This window comes from Vulpes lagopus, chromosome X (assembly GCF_018345385.1).
Source record: "Vulpes lagopus strain Blue_001 chromosome X, ASM1834538v1, whole genome shotgun sequence".
Taxonomy (NCBI): domain Eukaryota; kingdom Metazoa; phylum Chordata; class Mammalia; order Carnivora; family Canidae; genus Vulpes; species Vulpes lagopus.
The window spans coordinates 74,642,726-74,669,175 of NC_054848.1; the positions used below are offsets into that span (position 1 = coordinate 74,642,726).

The window sequence follows — 26,450 nt, forward strand, 5'->3', positions numbered from 1 at the left end:
TTTGATTCTCCTCCAGGCATCCTTTCTCTTCTGCACAAGCTCCCAAATAACACTTATTCTAAATATAGTCCCATTTGTGTAGAAATGCACCTTTCCTAGTTTTTCCCCTTACCTCTTCATACTACACCTATACTCTTGTGTAACTGAAGTTCGGTCATAACACCTACAACATCAGACACCCTATCTTCTGTCTTCATTTTGTTATAATCTATAGGCTAAAGGTATGTGTCACTCCAAGAGTGTTGCAGTGAAGGAAAACGACTCTGAGGGACAACAGGCACTAAGGCAGGAGTCACTAGCACACACAGCCTGTAAATGAAACCCAGATATGCAAAAGCAAAAGCTTAGGAAACATCCCTTGCACACTCCTCCTTTTTTAACCAGTAAAGTAGGGTTGGTTGATGTAGTGAGAGAACAGTCCATTCTCTACAAATGATTGATGGCAGCACAACAAGCCCCTGGTTATAGATGCCTCAACCTGTACTAGCAAAGTTCATTGTTATGAGCCACTGTCCCACAATCACCAAGTCATACGGTCTAAATCGTTTTCCAAAAATGGTAATAAAATATGTCGAGTCATTAATATTCCCTCAGTTATACTGGGAGGCAATAGCTACAGCAGCTAAGCATTCAGTCTCTGAGCCAAAGCAACTTGAGTTCAAATCATGCTTTAGCTGCTTGTTGAGTACCAGCAAAGACCTTTTCTAGATACCCCTTTGCCTCTGCCTTCCGCCACCTTGCTCCCTCACCACCACGGAGCACAGGGAACCCAGGGGCTATACATGAGCAGACAGGGATCTGTTCTCCCTTTACCTCCCTCCCCATCTCCTCAGCTACGGTGACGCCTTGAATCTGAGCGATCCTCATTCTCTCATTCCCTAGACCGCCACTACTGTTTCCTCACGTTGCTTGGTACACTCCAGCCTTTACAAAATAACAGGCAAGCTGCGGGGGTGGGACCAAGCACTTCTCCCTGAAAGGGCGGAACTAAAACCAAAGCGCTAAGGTTATTAGCAAATGACTTCCCTGTTACCATGGTAAAGCGGCAGCCGCCATCTTTATTATGGTCGATGATTCCTCGTGTTGGTCTCAGAAAAAAAGGAATAATAAGGAATTTTACAGATTAAAATACTGGAAGCTAGCCTGGGGCCGCTCAAACCTAGTTCGGGAAAGAGTTATCCTCTGGCCGCAACTCAGCTCGGAGGGGTTAATGCTCTTGGGGACGGAAAGCGCGCCGGCTGCAGACCGAATGACGCCAGAGGAGGGGCCATGCTGTTCGGCCCGCCCAGGTGCTTCCGGCTTACGCGCCGTACAGAAGCGTGTTTAGCGCAGAGCTCATGCGCCGTACCGAAGTGTGCTCCGGCGCACCGGAAGCTTCCGGAAGAGAGCGATGGCGGGTTTGACTGTGAGAGACCCTGCGGTGGATCGTTCTCTGCGTTCGGTGTTCGGTGAGAGGAATTCGTGAAGCCAAGCATCGGGGAGGGACAGAAAGAGACAGGGTGCGGCGAGGAATGCCCCCTGCACGTCATGAATCGCCGGAGAAGCTGGTGATGGGTCGAGCTTGCAGCTCTACCTGCCTATCCTGTGGGGCGGCCAACCTAGTGGACTCGCGGGCAAAGTGATGCCTCCCCCTGAGGTCTCACTGCCTTTCCATGATGTGGCAGAGGAAGTTAAACTAGCATTCAGCTTCTATGCATTTCTTCTTTCATGAGCTTCACTTATTGTCTGGAATCGAGGGCGCATGGCAACTGTCCCTTACTACTTTTCACCCCCTACCCTAAAATACAGATTATATGCTGAGTGTCTATATGCTCCTTGTGTCCACTTCCCGCCCTTTTATAAGGACTTTTATCCTCTGTTGTTTACTGTGACATTTTAGTTCGATATTGATTGTGGCCACCTTACGTCTTAAGGTGGATTGTAAATGAATGAATGAACGAATGATTAAGACCTTGTCGAATAAATTTTAAAGGGGATCATAATATTTTGTTTAAGTAACTGTAGTGATTTTTAAAGCTTCTTTTGGAAAGGACATGACAAAATAGTTTAGAATAATTTTTAAACATCCTTCACTACATTCATGGTTATTCTTTGTGTCTGTGCGTGTAGAAATATGGACATAATGAGCCAGTTTTTAAAATTCCAGTTGCATTGGTATTTTTAGTAATTACTGATAAGACTTGCAGATCTTCAGGTAAGTACCAATGCCAAACTATTTTCACTGAAGTTAAGGAAAATCATCACACTTGTCAGATGAGCCTGAGAACTGATATTTAGAAGTGCCTATACCTTTAGTCTTAGCAGTTTATATGTTTTGTAATTAAAGTCAGCAGACAAGATTGAAATCATGCCGAAATACTGCAATTGTAGGAACACTATTTTGAGATATTTGTTACATTTTCAGTAGGTGGACACTGTTTACTTACAAGGGAAATAGATCACAAACTCGGAATTTTAATGTCTACTTTCTTCCATAGTGGGGAACATTCCGTATGAGGCTACTGAAGAACAATTAAAGGACATCTTTTCTGAGGTTGGACCTGTTGTTAGTTTCAGGTGAGATTCTCCTTTGACTACTTGGGGTTTTCTTTAAAATCACAAATTTAGGAACACCTGGGTGGCTCAGCAGTTAAGCGTCTGCCTTTGGCCCAGGGCATGATCCTGGAGTCCCGGGATCGAGTCCCACATCAGGCTCCCTGCATGGAGCCTGCTTCTCTCTCTGCCTGTGTCTCTGCCTCTGTCTCTGTGTCTCTCATGAATAAATAAATAAAATCTTTAAAATAAAATAAAATCACATATTTGGCCCTTAGCAATAATGGCAAGGTTTTTACTGGTGACTTTTCACATGCATCCTTCTGTTTGTAACAGCCTTATTCAGATATAATTCACATACCATATAATTCACAATTACTTTTACTAAATGATACTTTTTTTTCATTTAAAAATGTTTTAAAAATATTTCAGCAAAGCAATCAGAGTAATAAAGTTATTTGTCTTACAGTGAACCAAATTAGAACATGGCCGTGTTAGCAGGAACCCTGTATGTGTGTAGCATTTGTGCCTGATACTTGGTTCTACCCTTCCAGGTTGGTATATGATAGGGAGACAGGAAAGCCAAAGGGTTATGGCTTCTGTGAATACCAAGACCAGGAGACAGCACTTAGTGCCATGCGAAACTTGAATGGACGTGAATTCAGTGGAAGAGCCCTTCGAGTGGACAATGCTGCCAGTGAAAAGAACAAAGAAGAGTTGAAGAGTGAGTATAAACCTGATTTATATGCAACGTGAGTTAGTAAAGATGTAACAAGATTTTTTCCATTTATGATGTTTTTAGCACCTGCTGAAATGTTTAGCCACATAGCTTCTTGACCCACTTGAGGCACCTGCATTAGGGAATTGTATATCTTTGAGAAATAAAGTAAAGTTGACTTTAGGAGTTGTTCAGGTGTGAAGGAGTTAATTTACAGTTGAAGATGAATTCAGGTTAATCAAACCATTAGTTGCACTAGCTATGTCATTAGTTTACCACTGCTGTAACTATTTGCCAGATATGTAATTGGTGGGATTACTAAGGCATTCTGGGTCTTTTCATGTGGTAACAGACCAGGAATTCCATTTTGAAATTAGCATCTTTTTCTATTATTTTGCTTCTGGAGTGACTTGTTAGAGGAAATTAATATGCCTCATCTCTAATTTAGGTTAACATTTTCCATCTGTGTGAGCCTAGTCCTAGCTTTCTTCTAAGAGTGGAAAATATACTCTGTCACTTTCCTCTACAGAAATAAGAGACTTGCAACTCACTTATTTCTCAGTTCCAGAAAATGTAAAGTTACAATGGGTCCTAGAAAGGAAGTGGCCCTAGAAGGTAGATACTTAAAATGATTTAGCTCATAATTTTGCCTCCTTAACTTTTTGTACTTTCTTCCCGATCAGGCCTTGGCACTGGTGCCCCTGTCATTGAGTCACCTTATGGAGAGACCATCAGTCCTGAGGATGCCCCTGAGTCCATTAGCAAAGCAGTTGCCAGTCTTCCACCAGAGCAGATGTTTGAGTTGATGAAACAAATGAAGGTGGGAGGAGGCATTAGGTTAAGAACAAATCAAATCACATCAAATTTTCAAGGAGTTAATTGATAAAAGTTAATGGAAATAATTCCCTGAGCTCAAATAAAGGTGTGCCTGTTGACCACCATTTCTTGCACCTTTGATATGCCATATGTGCATAGCATATTTTACATTTCATGAAAAAAGCTTTCCATTTTTGTACACTAATATAGCTATACAATCTGGCTTTTTGTGGCCCATGGATATCAGATATAGATATTCAAATGTTAACTTTTCTCCTAAATGGTGGTTTTATGGTATTTGAAATGCCTCTTCCTTCTCTTACCTGTCATGACCAAAATTTTGTGTGCTGCACAAAAACTGATGATAGCTTAAAAAGCCTCTTGAGTATTATATTTCTCAGATGAAAATAGTTCTAAATCACTGTTACTTTCTAAGTAATTATTGAACCTGATGATGAATCCATTTATCTTCTCAGCTCTGTGTCCAGAATAGTCCCCAGGAAGCACGGAACATGTTACTTCAGAACCCTCAGTTAGCTTATGCTTTGCTACAAGCACAGGTAGTGATGAGAATTGTGGATCCAGAGATTGCCCTGGTGAGTGCTTCTTATTCTTCTATGGAAACACCATGGTAAACCTTGAGTGGGGTAGGAACTGCCTGTTTGCGTTGTTAAACAGACAGATCATAGATTTGTCTTTTCATTTTTTAGAAAATTCTGCATCGCCAGACAAATATCCCAACGCTGATTGCAGGCAACCCTCAGCCAGTCCACAGTGCTGGGCCTGGCTCAGGATCCACTGTGTCAATGAACCAGCAGAATCCTCAGGCCCCTCAGGCCCAGTCTTTGGTAGGGCTTTATCTCTTAACATTTCATTTTACCTGTTTGAGAATGCCATTTTCATTTTAGTTCTTTAGACTAAAAGAACAGTAAGGAGCTGACGATAATTTCAGTTCCTGAACATAAAAGCAATTTTCAGTTTGCAGAGTATGTGACATCTGAATGAATATAGATTTGATGCCAAGTTTGTGAAACAAAGAGATCCTTCCTGTGTGTCCTTTTATATAGGCTAATTTGGTGTTTATGTGCATGTGTAATACTACGGTTGGCACTTTGTTATTCTGCATACATTATTTCTTTTAGTATTTACAGCAATTGTATGAGGTTGGCACTCTTATCTCCTTACCAATGAAAAGAGGTAGAGCTTGCTTTCCAAGCATGACACAAAACTAAAGCCATAAGAAATAAATTTGGGATGCCTGGATGGCTCAGTAGTTAGGCATGGTACCTTTGGCTCAGGGCATGATCCTGGGGTCCCAGGATCGAGTTCCACATGGGGCTCCCTGCGTGGAGCCTGCTTCTCCCTCTGCCTGTGTCTCTGCCCCTCTCTCTCTGTCTCTCATGAATAAATAAATTAAATCTTTAAAAAAAATACGTTTGAAAACTGAAAAATTTCTGTATGGAGAAAAAGAAATAAACACAAAGAAAAATGACAAATTGGGAAAAAGTATTTGCCACGCACATGATGGACAACAGGCTGATTAACAGTCCTTAATCATGGGAAGCCCGGCTGGCTCAGCGGTTTAGCACCTGCCTTCAGCCCAGGGCGTGATCCTGGAGGCCCCGGGACCAAGTCCCACGTCAGGCTCCCTGCGTGGAGCCTGCTTCTCCCTCTGCCTGTGTCTCTGTCTCTGTCTCTCTCTCTCTGTGTCTCTCATGAATAAATAAATAAAATCTTTTTTTAAAAAAAGAGTCCTTAGTCATGTTCAAGAATGTTTATTGCCACATTATAATAGTAAAAAGTTGAAATATCCTTAATATACATCAGTGGAAGAATGGGAAAAATATTGCATATTTATTTGGTGGAATACTTATAATGGTTAAATAAAGGACACGTGTCACCATGAATGACTTTCAACAAACATAATTCCATATAGCAGTAAAGATAAACTAGGATATATGGTATCAACACAGATAACTCAAAAGTGAAAAAAGTGAATGTGAGAGCTTTCCCAAAATATGGGATATATGTGTTTTCATATATCCCAAAAACCTGTTGAATGAGTTGCAACTTATGTTTAGTATGTAATGATTTACATACAATTTCAAAACATCTGTAAAAATTCTTAAGTGGAAAAAATTTTTTTTTAAAGATTTTATTTATTTATTCATAGAGACAGAGAAAGAGAGGGGCAGAGACACAGGCAGAGGAAGAAGCAGGCATCATACAGAGAGCCTGACGTGGGACTCGATCCAGGGTCTCCAGGATCACGCCCTGGGCCGCAGGCGGCGCTAAACCGCTGCGACACCGGGGCTGCCCCGGAAAAAAAAAATTCTTAAGTGGTTGTCTTAAGAAAGGATGCACTTGGGGAAGACCATACGGGAGATTTCAAATATATATATTTATTTCCTAAACTGTACGTTTATTTTCTCTACAATTTATATATCTGGAATGTTTCATAATTAAAGTGTTCAACTTCAAAATACGGTAAGCATAAACAGAAAGAACAGTAATTACCATTTTTACCATTCAGAGTGGGGGAGGTAAACAACTTGAAGTCAACCATAGGTGCTCCATATGGCCTCACAACTGATCAGATTTGTCAGTCTCTTTTTAGATTATGGTCCATTTTAATTGTGTTCTATTAACCAGGCTCATCATGTGTATTGTCCAGAGGTGTGTACATACTCTATTTTTTCTTTTGGTCAGGGTGGAATGCATGTCAATGGTGCACCCCCTCTGATGCAAGCTTCTATGCAATCTGGAGTTCCAACACCAGGGCAAATACCAGCAGCTGTAACAGGACCTGGTCCTGGTTCCTTAGCTCCTGCAGGTATGTTTCATTTGCAGTCTTCACCATTTTGGTATTTTGCTAAAGTTTTGTTGTAGCAAATGTTATAATGTAGCCAAATTATTACATGGTAATGAGATCTTGATACAAGATTAATATACAGGGGTGCCTGAGTGGCTCAGGCAGTTCAGCGTCTGTCTTCAGCTCAGGTCATCATTCATTCCAGGGTCCTAGGATTGAGCCCCATGTTGGGTACCCTGCTCAGCAGGAATCCTGCCTCTCCCTCTCCTTCTGCCATTCCCCCACTTGTGCTGAGTTTCTCTGTCAAATAAATAAATAAAATATTTTTTAAAATAAAAAAAATTTTATATAAAGTTAACATACAGCTAGGAAATGTATATCGTAGGTGGAGGAAATAGTTGATCTCTTATACACAGAAAGCAGGGAAAAGGACCACAAAATGAAAAAGTATGGTAAAACTTCCAAATTAACAAGGGGGAAATAGACTGAATGGAAACTAGATTAAGCCAGCAAATAGAAGGAAAAGAAAACAACATTGTGAAGTAAGTAATAATAAATGTAGAGTAAGGAGGAAGGAATAAATTTTCATATAGTTGTTATTCTGCTGAATGTGAATGGATGGAATTTTTCCACTAAAAGCCAGAGACTTATATAGGTTAAAAGGGACATTTAAAAAACAGACACAAAATACATAGTCACATTTGTTATTATTATATTTAACAGATGTGAAATTGCATTTTATTAAATATAATCAGACCAAACAACAGAATTTTTAGAACTGTATTTTCATTGAAAGTAAAACTCTATTTTCTTTGAAAGAAATTAATGGAGTATTGCTATTATGCTTGTAGCTTTTTGTCATTCAGCAATCATAACTACAGGCACTGAGTGGGGCACATGATGGGATGAGCACTGGGTGTTATGCTATATGTTGGCAAATTGAACTCCAATAAAAAAATTTAAAAATTAATTAAATAAATAAAAAAATAAAAAGCATTGAATGAAATAGCGATTCCCTATATGAAACTCTTGTATGAATACATGACATATATCAATATTTAAAGTTTTTTTATGCAACAGATTTGCCTCTTGTTAATTATCTAATCTGGGTTAGATTGACTACAACATACTCATAGAGGATAATTGAATCTAAATTGTTCTGTTCTGGGGCATCTGGATGGCTCAGTAGTTGAGCTTCTGCCTTTGGCTCAGGTCATGATGCCAGGGTCCTGAGATCGAGTCCCACATCAGGCTCCCTGCAGGGAGCCTGCTTCTCCTCTGCCTATGTCTCTGCCTTCTCTCTGTGTCTCATGAATAAATAAAATCTTAAAAAAAAAAACTTGAAATATCTTTCAATGAGGGGCACCTGGATGGCTCAGTTGGTTAAGTGTCTGCCTTCAGCTCAGGTCATGATCCCAGGTCCTGGAATTGAGCCTCGCATTGGGCTCCCTGCTTGGTGGAGAGTCTGCTTCTCCCTCTCACTCCTCTTCACCCCCTCAAATAAATAAAATCTTTAAAATATTTTTTTTTCAATGAAAGAAGTGGATTCTGTATTTTATATATTTTTAAGTTATGGGTGCCTAACTTTATAATATCTTAAGTGGTCCTACTACACATGGCAAGTATGCAACCCATGACATGTGTAGCTCATAATGTGAGTTGAAAAACACTCAAAGTGGTCTATATCTTTTTCAATGAGACAAGTGCATTGATCATGCACTTGGATGTCACAGGAGTGTCAAACTGTTGTAAAAGTTTCTAAGTGTCTGCTCTCCATTTCTGCACTTATATTGTCATAAATTGTTAACACGCAGTGTGTGGATCATCATTGTCTGTGGACCACACTTTGAGTACTTTTGTACCAATAGACAAAAAATAAGACACTGAGGGAAAAAGTACTGGAACCAATAAGCATGATTTATATTGGGAGATTTATATCTTCAAAGAATACACTTTCGCCCCCAAATGACCTTGGAATAGTAAAAAAAAAAAAAAAAAAAAAAAAAGAATGACCATGTACTTGGCCATAAAATAAAAACAAATTTAAAAAGTAGAGATTTTACATCTCTACTTTTTAAATTTTACATTTTTTTACATTCCATGTTCTCTCGTTATAAGCCAATAAGATTAGAAATAATTAAAAGATGACTGAAAATAACCTTTACTTGGAAAATTCAGGACCATATACTAGGTAATCCTTGAATTAAAGAGAAAATAAAAGGAAATTTTTATTTTTTTTAATTTTTTTTTAAAAGGAAATTTTTAAATCATCCAAAAGATGACAAAAAGTAGTGTACTTTATACAAAAAAGTATGACAAATAGTGATGACAGTACTTGAGATGAATATCTTCAAATGCCTGTGTTGTTAAAGAATAAAGGAACTCTACTAGTTTTAAAGAATTAGGAAAATAAATTTTTTAAAGAAACAAGATACCAAGAAAGAATTAGGAAATATAGAAGCTGATGGGGTGCCTGGGTGGCCTTGTCGGTTAAGCGTCTGCCTTCAAGCTTAGGTTGTGATCCCAGGGTCTTGGGATCAAACCCCGCGTTAGGCTTCCTGCTCAATTGAGAGTCTGCTTCCGTCTCTGTTTCTCCCTCTGCCTCTCCCCTGCTCATGCTCGCTCACTTCCTCTCAAATAAATAAATAAAATCTTAAAAAAAATAAATACAAAAGTTGAAAATAAGTGTGAAAGGAACTTAAATTACTGAATTTTCAGGTGGTATTTTTTGTGAGCTTGTAGCATTTCTGTTTCTTAAGTTACTAAAACATCACTAAGATTCTTGAAATACCCTGTACAAAACTCTATGACAGTTGATGAGGAGGAACAGCCCAGTAGAAAAAGTAGGCAAAGGAAATGAGTAGGCACTTCATGGAAGAGCAAATCCAAATGGCAACAAAACCAAGCTCATTTGTAGTCACGGGATTGCAAATTAGATAACAAGATTTCACTTAAACCCATCAAACTAGCAAAAGTTTCAAAGAGAGATGATACTATTGGTGGAAAAGTGGTATCATAAATTGCTAGTGGAACTGTGAAAGTGTTCAGCCTTTTAAGAAAATAGTCTATTTAAAATAATCATGTACTCTTTGACCCACCAATTCCACTTCTGGGAAGCTAGCCCATACAAATAAAAATGCCATCTTGTGATGGAGTATAATATGAGAAATTATGCCCATAAGTCCTGCCACTGCTTTCCTCAGACCCTAAATCTTTGTATTGTTTTAGCGAATGGTCTGAATAAATCATAGAATGGTTTGTGGTTAGAAGAGACCTTTGAAATTATTTAGACCTTTGGTTCTCAAACTTTAATGTACATTAGAATCACTTGATTAGCTTATTAAAGTACAGATACTGGTCCCCATCACCAGACTTCTAAATCAGCATGTCTGAGGTCGGGCCCTGGAATTTGCAGTTCGTGGTTTTTTTGTTTTTGTTTTGTTTTGGAGATTTTATTTATTTGAGAGAGGGAGACAGCAGAGCAGGGGGGAGGGGTAGAGGGAGAAACAGACTCCCCCCAGGGAGCAGGGAGCAGAATATGGAGCTCCATCCCAAGACCCTAAGATCATGACCTGAGCTGAAGGCAGATGCTTTACTGACTGAGCAACCCAGGCACCTCTGGAATTTGCAGTTCTAACAATTCTTTAGTGATATTGATGCTTCTGGTCTGAGCACCACATCCTGAGGACAACCAGTTTAGACCAACTCATTTACTTTACAGATGAGTAAGCGTGGGCATATGTTAACTTTATTAAATCACTTGTTCAGAACCACAGTTACTTAGTAGGAGTAGGGCTAGGACAGGTTCAGGTTCTTAATCCATGCTTTTGGTGCCTGGCATGTTAAATGGAACAAGAGAATATGATGTGTACTTGATATTTTAGTTAAGCATTAATGAAGTGCGTAGTTCAGCTTGTCTTTTCTCCCTACTCAGCATATATATTTCCTTTGAGGAAAAGAAAATTGCTATGTAGAAAGGACAAGACAAGGGCTTTTGGCACATAATTATTCTTTGTATAGCAGTCCTTATATCCCACCTGGTTAGTGTAGGGTAGAGCAGTGGTTCTCAACTCTACTAGACCCTGTGGCGTCTTTTCACAACAGATATTTTGCAGTGACTTTTTACCATCCTGAAATGAAATGCACCAGATGTAATCTACTTAATGTGATTTCCAAAAAAATATAATACCTAAACTATAATAGGAAGAAGTAAAAGGAAATTAACGTATAATAGAAAATATTTTTAATATTCAAGCGTTCAGGCACAACTACATAAGAAACCAAAAGTAGCAGTCAGGTACTTGCACTTACACCATCAATGTAAAAGCTACAGATGTAGACAAATACATTGGTATGTAGGTATCTTGTTTGGCAACGCAAATGCCAAAAGGACTGTTGACATTAGTGTTGTGATTGTCTCAAATGATGAAAACTCTTGGTAAAGTTCTTAACAAAACAAAATGCAATGCCTGTAACTGACTCAGTAATTGTATTTCTGAAAAATTCAGTATGTATGTGTACATATGTAAATAGAAAAAAAATTTTTTTTTACAACTACAACAGGCTTAGGTTCTAAGTTCAGATGACTGTAAACAGGTTTTCATTTGTGTTAATGTTCACCAAGACATTTGAAAATTTTGCAAGACAAGATAATTCTGGATTTGGGAGGACTGTCCCAGACATTGCAGGGCACCTAGTATCCCCATTGGTTTCTCATTAAATGCCAGCCATGCCCCATAAATCTTTTCACAACTAAAACCCACACATTTACAAAATACCCTAGGAATAGTATTGTCTCATGTGAGAGGAATTATGTGGGTGAGTGCCATTGTTCCTCTATATAACAGAACTTCTCCCAAGGTTTTGGAAGCCAGTGAGATTAAGTATTCTCCTTTAACTCACTTTGCTGTCACTGAAGCATAAAGTTTACTAACAAACTTTACCTTCTGTACAACTGCATTGTTTAGTGGTAGCTGTGATCTTTGTAGTTTTCTGCCTATGAGGCAGAAAAAGGAAATTTGTTAACTCAGCCACTGTCCTTTTTCTCCACTGTCCTAATTTGTGTTTTTCTTTCCTTCCCTTCATCTCCTAGGAGGAATGCAAGCCCAGGTTGGAATGCCAGGAAGTGGACCAGTGTCCATTGAGCGGGGACAAGGTAAATAAATATCAATAACTGAGTAATGTGGACTGGACTCAGAAATGTTGCATATCTGCACTATCTTAATATGGCAGCCACTAGCCACACATGGCTATTTGAATATTTAATTAAATTTAAATCAAAATTAGGTGGAACTTAAAATTCATTTCCTCATTCACTCTAGCCACATTCTTTTTTTTTTTTTTCCTAGCCACATTTTAAGTGCTCAGTGGCCAACTGAGGCTAGTGGATACCGTTACTGGATATTGCAGATATGGAATATTTCCCTCATTACAGGATATTATTGGACACCTCTAGTCTAGACTTTCCATCTAGTGACTCAGAGCCAGCTCTACAAGAATTGATAAAGCAAATGGATCCTTTGTTTCTATTTAATTTATGTCACCTTTTCCTAATAGTCTAGTAATTCTGCTGACATGTTCTGTCCCACTCTGTGGATATCTATTGACCAAGTAAGCCATTTTAATAATGAGCATATAACATGTGGCTGGACTTGTAGAAGCTTAAATTTAAACCTCAGAGAAAACTGGGAAGGGAATCAAAGGCCTGTAAAGCCCACTCGCTAAGGGTATGTTGTACTGTGGCAGTAACACTGGGTGCCAGAGCAACAGCCACTCCAAAATCTCCATATTATTTTCCTCAGTTGCTGGAGTTTGAAGAAGCAGAAAATGCAGTGGTTTGATTGACAACATTAAGAGGAGAGAGAATAAGAAAACAGAAAGAACTACCAATAAAACTGAGTGCATACTAGGCCAGGCACTTTAATGTTCATAAACAACTGTGAGTTAGGTGGCAGCACCTCAGTATTCAGGTAAAGAGATGGAAGCTCAATTTTTTTTTTTTTAATAATAAATTTATTTTTTATTGGTGTTCAATTTACCAACATACAGAATAACACCCAGTGCTCATCCCATCAAGTGCCCCCCTCAGTGCCCGTCACCCATTCACCCCCACCCCCCCGCCCTCCTCCCCTTCCATCACCTCTAGTTCATTTCCCAGAGTTAGGAGTCTTTATGTTCTGTTCTGGAAGCTCTGGAAGCTCAGTTTTAAGTTACTTATTCAAGGGGACGTGGTAAGTAAATCCTGCCATCTGAGTAGGGTGGATGGGACTTGGGGCACTCACCTCCTCCAGCTAGTAAGTGGCAGAGCAAGATTCTGAGGTCTCTGACTAAAATCTTCCTCTTTCTGAAAATCCACACCACCTCGATTAACTTCCAGAAATACTCTTCAGTGTCTTCTATTCTTCGTCATCTTGTCATTGTGATGAAAAAGAACTGCTTTGGACAGCATAGAGAAGTTTAAGTTCCTTCTTAGTATATGGCCTATAAGTGAAACCCATTTTTTAAAAGCAAAATATTTAGAGGCCTGTGTACTATATTCCTTGTCTACGGTTAGTTCATTAGGGTTGATTGCTGAAGTGACAGAACTAAGAATCTCGTCAGTTGTTTGACAGTGGGACAAGCTCTTAACCAAATGCCTCATGTAAGCAGCCTCTGCTTTTGTGCTGTCATGGCCCATGCCCTTGGCCTCTCTGAGTGTATGTAACCAGAGTATTTCTGCATGAGGGAGAAGGAACTGGGGTTTCAGGTATATTTTTCTTCTTCCCAATCCATCAATCATTCAAACTCTAGGTGTTTAATACATACTTCCACAAAGACATCTTCTTTCCTGCTATAGTTTTCTTCACCTCTCTGGTCAAAACCTAGCAGAGGGAAATGACTTGATTTTTGAAGGTATATCAGGTGTGTCTTCTTGAAGAGAGAAAATGAGATGAGCTTCCCTTTATAGTTTTTCTTCAGTACCCAGTAGAGGAAGCAAGAATCTTTCCACTTGTACCCAGTTTTCTTTTCCTGGAATCTATGCTTCTTATATGCTCCTTTGTAATAGTGAAAGGAGATAGTGAGATGCTTAAGAAGATACTTCTTGCCTTCTGCCACCTTTGTATAGTGTTGATACCCTTGTCATCTCATTAGTCTTTGGTTGCATGGTGTTTGGTTATTACCAGAGACCTATAGTGGCAGAGTGTTTTTTGAGGAGTGGTAGTCTCTTTGTCTAAAGTTCATTTGCTGCATTTCTTGCAGAAATTTTTGTGCTTTAAATTATGGCAGAAATAGTACGGTCCATCTCTTTTATGGGCCTCTTCAGAATAAATCTTGCCTTCTAGATTCAGTACAATTTCTTTCACGTTTTGTTTATGAAAATATGTTCTCTTTGCCTAGCTAGAGATTCAGAACCATACTTTTTATATTTTGCTTCTTTTCTTACAATGGCATAAGGAGATTTAGGTGGACTCATAGTGGCAGAGGTCAAACTTGAAAGGAGCCTAATAAAATCAGTGGCCCACATATTTCACCTTAGGAGACAATCTCATTACGGCAGAACAGTTTCAGATCCCAAAGAAGCTACTATAGTTTAGGAAGATGTTGTAGTCTGAGGTGGTTCCTGAACTCTTGGCTTTTTGATTTACCTGTGTAGATCTCCAGTGCCTGTATGTGTATGATTCTCTCTGTATGTGCGTGTGTGTGCGTGCAAGCTATTTTAAGTGTCTGCTCTTTCTCCTTTTGAACTTACTGCTCACCTAGGAACCCTACAGCACTCGCCCGTGGGACCCGCCGGGCCTGCATCAATTGAGCGAGTTCAAGGTACCCATTGTATCTACAGGTTTCCTTTTGCTTATGGTGTTCAGGGTGGGACGTTGAGAGGACAAGGGCTGCTTGGCAGTCATCCTCACGTTCAAAACCCAAAAGGGTAGTGTTTTGGGCTTTTGTTTTTAAATTTTTCCTGTTGGGGCCACAAGCCTAAGATTGACCTCTTCACACAGGGCAGAGAACATGGATGATATGGGCATCTGTCCGAGGCTGTACTCCCTCCCTACTGGTGTCAGGAGGCTTGGATGGAATAGCAGTCTGTAAGGAGACAGCAGGTTCTTGCAGAGCCATGGCAGTGTTCACAAATGCCAAGACCCTACCTCTCTTTTGTGACTCTGGTCCTTGAACTAAGGTTGATTATATAAGGAAAACCAGGAGCATAAGTTTCTACAGGTTGAAGTGCTAGTCCTTGGCAGGTTGCCCCCCACTTTGCTCTTTATATAATTCCATCCATACCTCTGACATGGCACAGATTCTGCCTACACCCTGCTTCTGTTCTTGAGCTGCAAGAGGAGTCTGCTGTGGTGAGGTTTCACCCACTCTCAGGTGTCTGAATTATGTTGTCAGTGGTATATAGTCATTTCTTGTTTCCTCATGTGTCCTTCACAACAGTAACTCCCTGTTTGTTTCCCTGTCAGTGCCGATGCAGGACCCCAGAGCAGCTATGCAGCGTGGGCCCTTGCCTGCCAACGTCCCAACCCCTCGAGGTTTACTAGGAGATGCTCCAAATGACCCACGTGGAGGCACTTTACTCTCTGTAACTGGAGAGGTAGAGCCTAGGTAAGCACTAACATAGAAAGAAAAGATTGGGGGAATCTTTCTCGGTTTGAGAACACAGTCTTTCTGTACCTATTTGCCTACTTCAAAAGGTAAGTAAATATTCACGGCCACTGTCCAAGACTAAGTGCTTCTCCTTGGACAGAACTATGTAGTTGATTATGTCATTTTGAATGAACCATGGCTACTCCATCTTTAGAAATTGGAAATTCTCAGGTGCCTGGGTGGCTTAGTCAAGTGTCTGCCTTTGGCTCAGGTCATGATCCCAGGATCCTGGGATTGAGTGCCGCATCGAGCTCCCTGCTCCATGTGGAGCCTGCTTCTCCCTCTCCCTCTGCCTGCTTGTGCTCTCTCTTTCTCTGTCAAATAAATAAATAAAATATTTTTTAAAAAAAGAAATTGGAAATTCTAACACATATCTAAACAGGAAAAACTTCTTGCTTATCAGTAGTAGTAATAATAATAACAATAATATAATGATGATTGATATTAATGAGGATTATGCCTCTGACTACTGTGAGTACTTAGATCATCTCATTAAATCCACAAAACAACCCTATGAGATTGACAGTAATATCAGTCCTATTTTACAGATAAACTGAGGCATAGAGAAGTCAAATAAATGTGCTCAAGATCACACAGCTAATAAGTGATAAAGCTTAGATTTGAACCCATACAGTAACCCGTGTTCTTAAGCACTGTACTCCATATTCATTCTGTACAATGGATATCCATTACCTCCTCCTTAATTATGAGTGCCCTGACCAAATATAAAATTCCAGGATATACAGGTTTATTTATCCATAGCTGTTGTTTTGTTTTGTTTTTTACCTATTTGGTGTTAATCCTCTTAGCATTTGTAACTAATGTTAGCATCAGTTCTTTGATTTTTTTTTCTTACTGATCTCCTGGTTGACACTTTTTTGATTGTTCTGTTTTAAAATATAACTTTTTTCTCCATCTCTAGAGGTTACCTGGGACCGCCTCATCAGGGTCCACCCATGCACCATGTCCCTGGCCATGACAACCGTGGCCCACCCCCACATGAGATGAGGGGAGGACCATTAACTGAGCCCAGACCTCTAATGGCCGAGCCAAGAGGACCCATGCTAGATCAAAGGGGTCCACCCTTGGATGGCAGAGGTAAGGGGAGACCACATCACAAGGCTGACTGCTGGTTGTGGGCTGATAATAAACTCAGCTATCTTAGGTTCTAATCTTGGATAAAAGAAGGCTAGGGCAATGGGGTTGACAAACATTTTTAAGATTTATCTGTAAAACTGAGACGGAGAAAGCAGCCCCTGAACAACACATTTGAACTATGCAGGTCGATTTATACATATTTTTTTTTATAAATACAGTACAGTACTATAAAGGTATTTTCTCTTTTTTACAATTTTCTTAATAACATTCTCTTTCCTCTAGCTTACTTTGTTGTAAGAATGCAGAACATAATATACAAAACACGTATCAATCAACTGTTTATGTTTTTGGTAAGGCTTACCATCAGCAGTAGGTTGTTAATAGTTAAGTTTTGGGAGAGTACTCCAATCCTTGCCTTGTAAAAGGGTCATCTGTAGTTGGGGGGAGATGTGACTGGAGAAATAAATTTCTATCTTTGACTATTGGTTCTTTTTGCCATAAAGATGAGTAGTTACACAGTGGTTTTCTTACAACTTTCTTTATAGGCGGAAGAGATCCCCGAGGCATAGATGCACGAGGGATGGAGGCACGAGCCATGGAGGCTAGAGGATTAGATGCCAGAGGATTGGAGGCCCGAGCAATGGAAGCCCGTGCAATGGAGGCCCGTGCAATGGAGGCCCGTGCAATGGAGGCCCGTGCAATGGAAGTCAGAGGGATAGAGGCCAGAAGTATGGATGCAAGGGGCCCAGTCCCTGGCCCTAGAGGCCCTATGCCTAGTGGAATCCAGGGTCCCAGTCCAATTAACATGGGGGCAGTTGGCCCCCAGGGATCCAGACAGGTATGTGCAATACTTCTTGCTTCTATATGAAATCTTGATCTATTCAGGAATTAACTATTGAAGCTGACTGTTACTGCTTTCTGACTTGGACTATTTCTCAGCTTGTTAAAACAGGAAGATTAGAAACTCCCTTCCTCTAGTTTCACTGTCCCTTAAGATGGTTATTTTCTGGCCACCATTGTAGCAGCTTTGTCCTACCATTTAAGGAGCTCTTCCATTCAGAGCAGAGCACCCACAGATTTAGGAGGCAGCGTATGTATCACTAGAATCTAGGCATGGATATTTGAAAAAACCTCCCCCAGGTGATTCTAATGTACAACCGTAAGAGCTGCATTAGAGCATGTGAAGAGCTGTTAGTAGTCATTTTGATAATCTTAGGTTTGCAGAAACCTATTTTAATTTGCTTTCATCACACAGCCTAAGTGGACAGTGGAATATGAGTGGCAGTTTTTACTAATGTTCACCTTAAAACTTGTGGAACTGAATTCTTATCTCTTCTTTCTCCTTATCTGGCTCTAACTATGTGTATGTATATGGTGATCTCTGATTATCTGTGTGTTGTTATCTCCTCCCTCTTCACACACAATTGGTTGTGGGGAGATGGTATGTGAGTGTCTTCCCTGAATTTTTACGTGCTGGCGCCTTCAGCTCCTTCTTGCGCCCCACCCCCCCAACCTTCCTTTTTCTGTATGTCTTCCTCCTTCCTCTACCATATGTTATGTGTCTTGGTCGTGTGTGTGTGTGTGTGTGTGTGTGTGTAAGGGTGGGGGGAGAGTGTCACTGGAATGGAATATGTCAGTCATCCAGTTCTCTCATTTCATAGGTTTGGAAACTGAGATCCAAGAATTCAGCTGACTTGTCCAAATTTACACAACTAAAAAGTGACAGAGCAAGGACTAGAACCCGCTATTTTTTTTCACTGTACCACTCTGTCCTGTTTGCTGCACATTATGTATGTGTATGTGTGTGTCTACCTCCCCCTCTTTAATAGGAAATATGAATATGTTGTTTCCTGGTATGTGTAAAAGAAAACTTTTCTATTTTTTTCCAAGTTGTGTTTTTTAAACATGTGTTTGTGGGCCTTGATGTTTATTCTGCCCTCTATAATCAGTAGCTTTGTAATAAGAATGGGTTTTATGTGTTTATTCAGTCCTTCAACACATATTTATTGAGCATTTACTGTGTACCAGAGAGAGCTCTAGATAACTGAGGATATAGTAGTGTGAACAAAACGAAGTCCCTGCCCCTTGGAGCTTGCATTCTAGTGAGGGAGACTGACAACAAATAAGTACATGATGTCCTTATATAAAATTTTTTTTTAATTTTTTATTTATTTATGATAGTCACAGAGAGAGAGAGAGAGAGAGAGAGGCAGAGACACAGGCAGAGGGAGAAGCAGGCTCCATGCACCGGGAGCCTGATGTGGGATTCGATCCCGGGTCTCCAGGATCGCGCCCTGGGCCAAAGGCAGGCGCCAAACCGCTGCGCCACCCAGGGATCCCATGATGTCCTTATATAATTCTGTCAGTCGTTTTGTGGAGAAACACATTGAAAATAATGGTTGGAAGACCATTTCTGGATTAATGTCTTGCTGTTTTATCTCTGCTAGTGCTTGAACTCATTCTGTAATATTGGATTCATACAGTTTTCATTAGTAGATTGTATAAAGCCTATTAGATCTGAATAGAAAAAATAAAAATTTTATCTTCATTTTTATATTGTTTAAATTAATATGTTCACTCACATATAAAAGATATACAGTGAGAACCTTGCTTCCTGCCCTGTATCCATCTCCCCTGTGATCCCAGTCCTAGAGAGAATTGCTTTTATTCAATTTTTGATGTATCTTTCTAACAAAGAAGAATATATTATTAGGAAAAATGCATATATTTTTCCTTTCACTGTTCAGTGCCTTGATTTTTCACCTAATGGTATATGCCTAATTCATAATTTCAAATCAGATTTTATTTTATTTTTTTTTTATTCATGAGAGACACAGAGAGAGAGAAGCAGACTCCCTGTGGAAAGCCCAGCGTGGGACTTGATCCCAGGACCCCAGGACTACGCCCTGAGTTGAAGGCAGAGCCTCAACCACTGAGCCACTCAGGCGCCCCTTAAACCAGATTTTAAAATTAATTCCAGTTCACCTAGTTGGGAACTTGTCAGTAAAAGGCTTATTATTACTAGGGTGATTATATGACTTATCCAAACAGGGACATATTTGAGAGTATTTATTAAGTAGTTACTCTGGGGCAAAAGCATAAGCTGGGACTATCTTAGGTAAACCTGGATGTGTGGTCACCTATATTGTGACTTGTCTGCCTAGAACAGGCACTCCTGGAAACTTTAAATGACCATTATTGAATGGTTAGATCACGATATGATACCTCAAATTAGTATTAACTGAAGCTTCAAAAATGTTATTCTCATGGATGTGTCAGATCTGTAACATAACATTAAGATTCGGACCAGTCTCTGGATTCAGTATTGATAAAGAACAGAAAGTGATAATGCAGTGTATTATGTTTCCTTCCCTTCTTAAACAAGATATGAAAAATGATTTAACCATTTCTGATTACTCAAGATTATCATTAAATGTACCTATTATTGTATATGCTATAATAGAAAATATAGTCATCTCCTGTTTGGTTTCTGGTCTCCTTCACCATCAGGCTGTCGCCTGGCTCTTCACATTGTTGTCACGGTATCTGCTCCTAACAGTTTATCCACGTTTCTTTTTGTGCTTTGATGCTTCTAATCTGCTGGGGAAGCAGGTAACAAGTTTGTTAACAGTTTGTGTTTCTTAAGAGTACCTAAACTCTGGGTGAATGCCTGAGTGTGAACATAACAACATAGGGCCTTTAACAGTTATTCTAGGTGCTCTGAGAAGCCTCTTCTCTTTCCTAAGATCGAACTCACCAAAGATCTTAAATAAGATCTTAAATAAGTGTGATACAACTGCATTTTGTTCTTTTAACCTGGGTCCGTCATGTTTCTTGGTCTGTATTTAGCAGAAAGCATCTGTTGCATATTCTCTCCAGAAAGTACTAAAAAGCAAATGTTGGGCTAATAGCAGTCTTTTCCACAGAGGCCTTCCCATCTCCTTCCTGCCTCTGCCATTATGATCATCTCTGCCTTACTTGTAGGATAGGGCCCTTTGGGACGAACTGCCTATGTCTGATTGAACCAGAGGTAGGCAGTATCTCTGTAAATGTAGCTTCCCCAGTGGACCAACATACAGTATCTCTAGAATCTGCTGGCTTTCATTTCTCTTTCCACTGAGCACTAGTTTCTAGGATGCTGTCAGTTTTCTCTGTGCTTATGCGGCTGGATTTTGCTTGATTTGGTGGTATCTGATTGTGCTGTGTGATATTTGTTGATGCTGGAGCTGTTATAAGCAAATGTGTCTATAACTCGCTAGTTGATCTCTTGCTAAATCCTGCCTTCTGCCATTGCTAACAGTAGGAAATGATCTTCTGAGTCATTAATTTGCTTTTTTTAATTTATATCAATAATCAGATCATATTTTTCACGTTGCTCTTACTGGATTCTGAATACCTCTGTGAGAAGTTCTGAAAAACCTCTCCTCGTCTCTCTTTGTGCCCATAGGTTCCAGTCATGCAGGGAGCAGGCATGCAAGGAGCAAGCATTCAGGGTGGAGGTCAGCCTGGGGGCTTTAGTCCTGGCCAGAACCAAGTTACCCCACAGGACCATGAGAAGGTAAGCAATACTATCTATCTCCAAAGGCACACATCTGTTGGATTCCTCTTTTCAGTTATGATGTTCCTTTGGAGTTCCTTTAGAAGTCATGTTTACTTTTACTTTTTATGAACCTATTATCTGAAAAATGTGATCTTAAATGAAATTAAAATTCTTAAATCGATGTATGTACATGGGAGCTTATCTTATATTTCAGAGTCATCAGCCAATAACTTTTTTTCTGCAGGCCAGAGTGACCTGAAAATCCAAGTACCCCTCCACCCCCCGTTTTGCCTTATCCCTAAAAACAAGAGCAGATTCCCCATGAGGATTATCCCTAAAAACAAGAGCAGATTCCCCATGAGGATGTCTGTTCCTATATTTGACCACTGTGGGGAGCTCGTGTCTGATGAAAAGACTTAAACTTGTGAAAAAGAGACTTAAAAATGGGATTAAAGGGGCACCTGAATGGCTCAGTCATTTAAGCATCTGCCTGAATTCAGCTCAGGTCATGATCTCAGGGTCCTGGGATTGAACAGCATCAGGCTCCTTGCTCAGCGGGGAGCCTGCTTCTCCTTCTCTGCCCCTCCCCTCCCCACCACCCCACCACAGCTCATGCTCACTCTCTCTGTCTCTCAAATAAATAAATAAAATTTAAAAATCTTTAAAACGAGATTAAGGGCACCTGGATGGCTCAGTGGTTGAGTGTCTGCCTTTAGTCCAGGTCATGATTCTGAGGTCCTGCGATCAAGTCCCACATCAGACTCCCCACAGAGAACCTACTTATCCCTCTGCCTCTCTCTGTGTGTCCCTCATGAATAAATAAATAAATAAAATCTTAAAAAAATAAGATTAAAAACTGAAGACTTCCCAAGGTTCATAGATACCATGTTAGTCTACAGGAACTTTGGGTTCATGCAGTGTCTTTCTGATTTGAGTCACATAATCTTAGGTCTTACCACACTTGAGCTTTTCATTGGGCCTTTTCTCATCAGCCCATTTTGGTTTGATTTGATTTGGGGATGGGGGGGGGCGTTGTTTTTGCCTGCAGTATTCCATGCGTGAAGTATCTTTCCTTTTTGGATGGGAGCTGGTGGTGTTTTTTTTAGCTGCTGTCATTAAAACTCATTCCCTTTTTTTCTCTTCACAGGCTGCTTTGATCATGCAGGTTCTTCAGCTGACTGCAGACCAGATCGCCATGCTGCCTCCTGAGCAGAGGCAGAGTATCCTAATCTTAAAGGAACAAATACAGAAATCCACCGGAGCACCTTGAAAGGTGAGCAGACTTAACCTGCATAAGTTGGACAAGCTGCTTGTGCCTTTGGGGTATTAGATACTTTCAGCCTTAACCAGCAGCACTGTCCTAATCTAAACACTGTCTGACGGGCACTGAGGTGGACACTTGACGGGATGAGCACTGGGTGTTTTTCTGTATGTTGGTAAATTGAACACCAATAAAAATTAATTAAAAAAAAAATAATGGGAAAAAAAAATAAACACTGTCTGAGGACTACACTCCTGTTGGCTAGATTCTTCACCCTTCATTAAGTCAGTTCCTGTCAGGATAGGGGAAGGCAAAAAAGAAAAAAAAAAAAAAAAAGGATAGGGGAAGGCAATAGGAGATCTGTTCAGTTGTCAAGTTGGTTGTAGTCTTGTTTAATCTTTCTTCCCTAATGGCAAAAGTAACGTGATCACTTTTACAAAATTAATCATACAGAAATGTAGAAAGGGCAGGATGGGAAGCTCTGCTTCCTGAATCTCATTCCCCAGACAACCTCTAAATATAGCTTGGTGTGTCTCCTTCCAGAATCAGTTGTGTTATTTTATTCCAACTGTCCCATCAAAATGGAGAAACTACAAAGCATTTCAATAAAATGTATAAATATTTTGGTTTCCAGTATTATTTATATTGACTATTTTGATGTTAAACTGTTAGAGTGCATATTTCAGGGTAGTAACTATACACCACCACCATCAATGTCCCTTTACATTTTAGAGGTTGCTGTCACTGCTGCCCTTTATTTTTCTTGCTTATCTGTTAGGTAAAAGGGATCACGATCATGGAATCCCCTAACATCTTATATTTCATAAATAATTGATAAATAATTTTTTTTCTTTAAGACTCTTCTTTTTTCTTATTAAAGATTTTTCTTATTTTTAAGTAATCTTTGTACCCAAGTTGGGGCTCAAACATAACCCTGAGATCAAGAGTCATATATGCTCTACCAACTGAGCCAGCCAGGTTCCCCAATAATTCTGTTTTCTAAAAACAGCTTAAAAAATAAAATAAAATAAAAACAGCTTAAAATTTTCATTGTCCCAGTATCAGCTGGAATATCACATTTTGAATTTCTACTTTTTACCCCATCTGTATTATAATTCCCATCCATATAATAGTGAACTCATTTATGCTAATTACCAATCTTTACTAAATATATTTTAATCCATATTTGCAATATCATTAAAACATCCAAACCGGAAACATGCATCTTATTTGTAGACTTAATTTTTTTTTAAGATTTTATTTATTTATTCATGAGAGAGGTACAGAGAGAGAGGCGGAGACACAGGCAGAGGGAGAAGCAGGCTCCTCATAGGGAGCCCGATCACTCCCTGAGCCGAAGGCAGATGCTCAACCACTGAGCCACCCAGGCATCCCTATATTTAGACTTTAAATAACTAAACTATAATAGGAAGCTATCCTAGATGCATAGCTAGCTAGACTTTTGATATGACCAGTACTTTAACTTTTTAGTCCAGATACCTGAGGCATTTTCTTTAGTAAAATTATAGGCTACTTTATTCAGACGAATACATTAAAAACCATTTCCCTCTTTTACTTTTTCTAATTTGTTTATGTCATGTCATTCCTTACAATATGAGGAAATTACTGTTTTTGGATAGTGGAGATAGAAATGTTTTTGAAAGTTCTTCCATTACGTATTCTAGCTTATAAAATATTTCAGAACCCTTGCACATAAACCACAGGGCAAGGGTTTTTGTTTTACATTTTATTTTGGAATAATTATAAATTCACAGAAGGTTGAAAAAATAGTACAGAGAGCCTTATGTACCCTTCCCCCAGTGATAACCTCTTCAGAACCCATTGTGCAATACCTTTTTGGTTTGTAGTACAAAACCCAAAAACTGACATTGGTATATTATTGTTAAGTAGACTACAGACCTTATTCAGTTTTAACCATTTTTAAAACCTACATTAATGGGGGGAGGTGGTGCTATGTGCATGTAGTACTATACAGTTTTACATGGGGGAGGTTTTAATGTATATTTGCTGTTACTTGTGCATACTGCAGCCAAAATGTTGGTTCTCCATCCATCCTGCACCTTAGTAGTTGTGATCCATTTCTGCTATCACTTGACAGGCTTCTATACCATTACCATTAGATTAATAGTTCTCAACCAGAGGCAGTTTTGCTCCCTGTAGGACATTTGGAAATGTCTGGAGACATTTTTCATTGTCACAACTTTAGGGGGCATGGTATACTACTGGCATGCAGTGGAGAGCAACCAGAGATGCCTTTGAACATCCTATAGGATATCCACCCCTCACACCCCCCACCACCCTCCACATAACAAAGAGTTATCTATCTCCAAATGTCCACAGTGCTTAGGTCGAGAAACCGTACTATAAGAGGTGCTTACTGTGGGGATCCTGGAGGCAGACACCTTAGCAATCTCTCCCGGGTAATTTGTTCTTTTGGCATAGCCTCCCTCCCCCACTTTAAATTTTTTTTTCCTGATGTTTGGGGAAGAGAACTTTGTCTCCATCTCTAATGGCTTTCTCCCAACTTTTCCTTACAGGTTTTCAAAAATACCTGGCAACAAATCGGGACACTAATTCCATAACTTTGTTGAAATGTTGCAAAAAGATGACTTCTGCATCCTAACCCTTGAATGACTCAAATTGGTGCCAGGTGGAGGATTCACATCACCTTCTCTCAGAACAAAATCAGTTCATTCTATTGTCTTAGTTTGTATATTTTCTGTGACTTGAAATAAACTTTGAACACAATTTTAGTATACTGCAAATTGATATACACGACCTTTTTGCTTTTAAAAAGCTGAACACCAGGGGTGAAACCTTAGATGTGTTTTCAACCCTTACCGCAGTACTGTGCTTTAATGTTATATTGCCATAATTCTGTTTTTCCTTTAAGTTAACCACTTATTCGTCTTGGTGATATTTGAGAATTTCTTAGAAGCAATGTTTTCTAGAACTTAGTTTTTTGCTTTGTTTGCTTCCAGCAGGAATAATAAGATTTTCCCTTTGAGAACTTGCTAGAGCTTCTGAGTTTACTGGGAGAAAATAGTCCATGCTTAGAGCTACAAAATTGTCAGAAGGCCCACAAAGCAAAGAGCCTAGTAGAGCAGTGTATGTACTTAGTTTAGAAAAATCCAATGATCAGAATGCACTTTTTTCAATAAATAGCAGGTTTATTCACATGCACCATTCAGAGTTAAGATAAAAATGTTGTATTGGCATTGGTTCAGTTGTATCAGCAACACAAGAGACTGTTGACATTTACCTGTCTTAAAACTCTTCAGTCTCAGTAGTCAACCATAAAAGTTTAAAAAGCCACCAATTTTTCACATGTTCAAAATGAAATAAAAACAAAATAGAAATCAAGTGAACAAAATACATTTCATTCTGCCTTCTAGGTAATCACTAACCTACAGCCTTCCCCCTATAACCAAATTTATTCTGGGAAATTAAAACATAGAAAACCCTAAAACTTTTACATTCTTCTCACTTATTTTAAGAGGACCAGATGTAGAGCGTAAGAGGTCAGATTGCCCATTAGGCCTGCCCCTGCCTGCTGCCTCGCAGATAGATGTGACAATAATTAGTGCCACTTGCTCTAACCTATGGCTCCTCCTGCCTAGTATTCTCTCATAGTGGTGTTAAGGAGGAACATGATTTCTCTCCATCAGGCCAACCTCAAGAGGTTAAGAGATGCCTTAATAATTAGTAAAGTTCCACTGGAACTATTCTTTGAGCCTATTTGTATTCTCAGAATCCTACCCCCTTCTGGGTTAGGATTATGGTAAAGTGAATTAAAAGCCTGCCATAGGCTTAGAGAATGTAATAGCATATTGCTTACACGTCAAGCAAAAGAATGCAAAGATAATCAACTTTATGAGAGACATTGAAATTGTGAGGGATTTTTTTACTCTGATGTAAACATTTACTACCAACAAAGGTTTGCTGAATAAGCTACTTCATATTCCAACCTAGGAAGAAAAACTTGCTCAAAACAACTGAGGAGATTTCTGGGTATCCTGCTCAT

General features: G+C 39.5%; 1 protein-coding gene across 2 annotated transcripts; it reads left to right on the top strand.

Annotated features, from left to right (window-relative positions):
- The first annotated feature begins 1,333 nt into the window (after positions 1–1,333).
- On the top strand, positions 1,334–25,169 carry CSTF2 (cleavage stimulation factor subunit 2). 2 transcript variants are annotated; one of them, XM_041742096.1, is made up of 15 exons: positions 1,334–1,448; positions 2,478–2,556; positions 3,087–3,256; positions 3,934–4,070; positions 4,543–4,662; positions 4,777–4,914; positions 6,776–6,899; positions 11,971–12,033; positions 14,619–14,678; positions 15,323–15,464; positions 16,429–16,604; positions 17,150–17,442; positions 21,052–21,162; positions 22,292–22,417; positions 24,964–25,169. In XM_041742096.1, the coding sequence occupies exons 1-14, from the start codon at positions 1,391–1,393 to the stop codon at positions 22,412–22,414; spliced, it is 1,794 nt and encodes a 597-aa protein (XP_041598030.1). In that variant the 5' UTR covers positions 1,334–1,390; the 3' UTR covers positions 22,415–22,417; positions 24,964–25,169. The 2 variants fall into 2 exon arrangements, with proteins under 2 accessions (XP_041598030.1, XP_041598031.1); XM_041742097.1 differs by lacking the exon at positions 14,619–14,678.
- Positions 25,170–26,450: the final 1,281 nt, after the last annotated feature.